Genomic DNA, 4,478 nt, shown 5'->3' with positions numbered 1-4,478 from the left:
TATCAAAAATTATTACCGAGGACAGATGCTTATTTATCAAGGATCAATGCCATTTTATTAGGATTTTGAAAACGGTTCGAAGATATCTTTTATTTCGTGGATGGCTGCTGTGTTAAGTTACTTTAAATTGTATGGATGGGCAATTATTCAGCTTAAATAGAGATTTCCATGTATAAAAACATGCATGTATATGATAATTACATATTGATCACAGACGTATGAACTAACGCAACTTCTCTCCCGCCGCAGTGGTGCTCGGCGTGGTCCTCTCCCTCCGCAGGCACCAGCGAGCCGCGCGGGGGGAGGGGGGCGGCCAGGGGGGCGGCCAGGGGACGGGGGGGCGGGGGGCGAGGGGGCCATGCTGAAGGGGCAGACCAGCGTGGAGGGCGGAGGGAAGCTGGGGCCCGGCGGCCTCCTGGAAGGTGGGGGAGAGGCAGGGGGCGGAGGGAAGAGGTGCCCGTCGGAGGTCACGCAGGAGACGCTGCTGGAGCTGCTCAAGCTGAAGGCGCCGAAGACGGAGGCGTCGCAGCAGGAGACAGGTAGTGTGGCACTTCTGTTTCTTGGGTCCTGTTGTTCCTGGTTCCCCCGTTTCACGACGGTTCGTGAGTCTTCGTTTGTTATTTTCATTTTTGTATTGTACTTTGCCTGGCCTTCTTTTCTTTGTGTGTAGGTGTGTGTATGGGTGGGAGGAGGGAGGATACACAGGCTTACATGAACATGCATTCAGGCACACACACACACACACACACACACACACACACACACACACACACACACACACACACACACACACACACACACACACACACACACACACACACACACACACGATCAACATCAACACACATTCATGGTATTTATATTTTGTACACTCGTGAGGCGAGCTGTGTAGGCTCTTACTCAAAGGATCGAACCCCACCGTGGATTCTTAATTCCCATACAGAAAAGCAAAATAAAACCCAAAATAAAAGTCAGTAAATCAAAAATAATTTTGTTTGTGCTTCTATTTCATACAGAGCATTAAAAGCGTACGCAAGGACACATGCTAGGTTAAGCAAAAGAAATGCCAGTTTCGATTACATACTTTATTTTGCAAAGAGAAGAAACGCAAAACAGCTAATGCATAATTAATTACCAGAAACAGGAAATAAACAGGAAAATTAAATCTGCACTCAGGCAAGACTAGGTAGCCCTCAATTATTATTCAAAAAGCAACTGTACCCTGAGGAAATCTTCAACTGTAACTTCGTGTAGCATTTTGCCAGAAGTTGCGTTCTTTTAGTCATGTTAATACTCGCTTTATCATATAACAGGAAGCACCTCATACTCTTCCCCCAGCAGGAGTACAGGAGGGGGCGCCCTGTGGTGGTGCGACGACCCCCGTTGTTGTGGCTGTCGTGGGAACGCCCTGCGAGCCGCTCCTGCCGGGAGAGGACCTGCGCGCCTACGCCTACGAGGGGGACGGTTCCTCCGCCGGCTCGCTCTCCTCCACCATATCAGGTCAGCGATGAGTATGAGTATGTATTAGTATCAGGTCAGGGGTTAGTGTGAGTATGTATTAGTATCAGGTTAGAGATGAGTGTATGTATTAGTATCAGGTCAGGGATGAGTGTGAATATGTATTAGTATCATGTCAGAAATTAGTGTGAATATGTATTAGTATCAGGTCAGAGATGAGTGTGAATATGTATTAGTATCAGGTCAGGGATTAGTGTGAGTATGCATGAATATCAGGTCAGCGATAAGTATGAAATCTGTGCTAAGATCAGGTGTGACATGAGCATTAACATGAGTAACAGGTAATAGAGGGAGTATCAGATCAGAATAAGGTCAGAAACGAGTACTAGGTCTGAGATGAGTTTGAAGCCTGATACATGGATCAGTTTTGAGTGGAGTACCAGATCAGAACTGAATATAAGGTTAAAGTATCAGGTCAGATATTAGTTTTAAGTATAAGGTGTGTATGTGTAAGATAAGAAACGGGGTACCAATCCAGGTGTGAATATCAATTAAGCCACGATTATCGAGTCGAAAACAAGTATTAAGCAACAGAAGAGAAATGAGTCTAAGACGAAGATTAGGTCAGACGCAAGTATCAGGTTAGACACGAATCTGGTGGTGATGCCTCTTCCTCCATAGACGATCAATCTCATCCAGTCAGTCGAGCCGGATTGGTTAGTCGTGATTCATAGCAATTACATAGTTCCCCCTGCATCATTTTCACCCTCACTCTCACCCTCACCCTCTCCCTTCCCTTGTACGCTTCAGTGGCCCCCTGCATACTGTGGATTGTTTATACATGGAAGCATTGCCTATCGCTCCATTAAGTGTTTGTAAACTCGGCAGCCAGCAGTATATTCGAATTTTATGCAGTGCATGATTTTGCATGATTTACTCTATACACCGATCCCTGTCGGTGTTTGTTATCATTGACAGGTCTACTTGGAAAAGAAATATGTCGGTTCTATCGTTTGCATGTTTTCAGTCAGGCAGGGTGCTTTTGGATTCGATTTGATTCATTTTGTATACATAATTCAACGATTTTGGGTAAGAAGGAAATACATTTTTTAGCATATCTTGGATTTTTTTTTTTTTTTTTTTTTTTTTTTAGCATATCTTGGATTTGATGAATACCTAATGTCATTCCAGCACTTCTATTTGAGTCATATATAACTTTGTGCGTTTTTGCCGTCTTCTTATTACACTTTTTTCTTCTTATTTTTTTTTTTTAAAGTTCGTTCGCAAGTGAAAAATAAGCATGTTTTTTTTCTCTCTCACCCTCGGTTCTGAAACTTGTTTTGCATACGAAGCCAACGGAATAGGGTAAATATATCCGGCCAGGCGTCCATCAACAGCTGATTCGGTGCCAAAATTCTGCAGCCTCCGCGAAATGGACGGTTCAGCTCTATATAGATTTTTTTTATGTCGAAATCATTTTGGAATGTGGGCTTCATTCACTAGATGTTTCTCTCACCCCCCACCCTCTCTCTCTCTCTCTCTCTCTCTCTCTCTCTCTCTCTCTCTCTCTCTCTCTCTCTCTCTCTCTCTCTCTCTCTCTTCTCTCTCCTCTCTCTCTCTCTCTCTCTCTCTCTCTCTCTCTCTCTCTCTCTCTCTCTCTCTCTCTCTCTCTCTCCTCTCTCTCCTCACTCTCTCTCTCTCTCTCTCTCTCTCTCTTCTCTTATCATCATCATCATTATTATTATTATCTATTATTATTATTATTATTATTATTATTATTATTATTATTATTTTATTATTATCATTATTATTATTATTACATTCATCTTCTTCTGTTTCTTCCTTTTATTTTTATTTTGTCCGTTTGTATGTCTGGATTTTACGTTTCCAGGCTTTTCCCTAATAATTCGATCGATTTTTCGTGCTTTTTTAAATATCTTTTTGTATTCCTTTTATTTTGCGCAAATATCACAATCACCACGGTAATTTTGTTTTCGTTTGTTTATCTTTCCCTCTCTTTCTCTCTTCTCTAGTCACTCACTGAATCAATCTCTCTCTCTCTCTCTCTCTCTCTCTCTCTCTTCTCTCCTCTCTCTCTCTCTCTCCTCTTCTCTCTCTCTCTCTCTCTCTCCTCTCTCTCTCTCTCCTCCTCTCTCTCTCTCTCTCTCTCTCTCTCTCTCTCTCTCTCTCTCTCTCTCTCTCTCTCTCTCTCTCTCTCTCTCTCTCCCCTTTCCTTCATTGGGATTTATCCTATTTCACGTTATTAACTTATTCCTTTATTCATCGATTCCTCTTTCCGCCTCTTCCCTTAGGATTGCGCAAGGAGGTGGCCATCGAGGGCGAGGACGAGGTGGAGCCTCTCGTGCCGGAGATCCTAGAGGTGCTTGACCTGCTGAAGAACCTCCCCGACGCCCCGAGGACGCCCCGGGAGCCCCTCAAGACGGTGCCACACACTCCCAAGACGCCGAGGGAGCACCGCAGGACTTCGTCGGGCGGTTCGGGGCCTCCGAGGGACCAAGGGCACAAGAAGCTTCCGGACACTCCAAGGACACCACGTGGCATCCTGAAATCCTTCAGAGAATCGTCGAGAACTTCGGGATCGCCGAATCGAGGCGGCGACGGGACGGCGGCGAAGGAGGAGGGCAAAGAAGGCGGGGAGAGGAGCAAGACAATGGGACACGGAGTGGAGATTCGGCTGGCAGGAGTGTCTGAGAAGGAGAGAGCGAACGCTGATAAAGCGTCTGGCGGCGCCCTTGGGAGCCTCCTGGTCGAGATGCCTTGCGTGGGCGACGTCCCCTCTCAGAAGGCGAGGTCGACGCCCACCGCGAGAAGGCACTCCGAGAGCAGACGCTCCGGCGGCGGGAAGCGCCCGGGGAGCATCTCCAGCAGCGTCAGCAACACTTCCTTGTATGGCTACGAGGAGCTGTCAACGCCCTGCTGATGACGTCACGAAGGGACATGGCAAGGACGCGCCGCCTTCAAGGGACCACAGCGGAAACGCCTGCGGACGCCTTCTCCCC

At 46.4% G+C, this 4,478-nt stretch overlaps 1 protein-coding gene across 1 annotated transcript; it reads left to right on the top strand.

Annotated features, from left to right (window-relative positions):
* Positions 1-358: 358 nt before the first annotated feature.
* LOC119584599 lies at positions 359-4,421 on the top strand. The gene is made up of 3 exons (XM_037933289.1): positions 359-598; positions 1,314-1,500; positions 3,771-4,421. The coding sequence occupies exons 1-3, from the start codon at positions 359-361 to the stop codon at positions 4,397-4,399; spliced, it is 1,056 nt and encodes a 351-aa protein (XP_037789217.1). The 3' UTR covers positions 4,400-4,421.
* Positions 4,422-4,478: the final 57 nt, after the last annotated feature.

Source organism: Penaeus monodon, chromosome 18 (genome assembly GCF_015228065.2).
Source record: "Penaeus monodon isolate SGIC_2016 chromosome 18, NSTDA_Pmon_1, whole genome shotgun sequence".
Classification (NCBI taxonomy): domain Eukaryota; kingdom Metazoa; phylum Arthropoda; class Malacostraca; order Decapoda; family Penaeidae; genus Penaeus; species Penaeus monodon.
This window is presented reverse-complemented; position numbering and strand designations above follow the sequence as displayed.

What these genes read in the sequence shown, in the direction of transcription:
- LOC119584599 (XM_037933289.1), top strand. Translation starts at nt 359, where the DNA reads ATGCTGAAGGGGCAGACCAGCGTGGAGGGCGGAGGGAAGCTGGGGCCC. An exon ending in GGTTCCCCCGTTTCACGACG is followed by an intron (nt 599 to 1,313) that starts GTTCGTGAGTCT and finishes ATCATATAACAG; the next exon opens with GAAGCACCTCATACTCTTCC. An exon ending in GCTCTCCTCCACCATATCAG is followed by an intron (nt 1,501 to 3,770) that starts GTCAGCGATGAG and finishes CTCTTCCCTTAG; the next exon opens with GATTGCGCAAGGAGGTGGCC.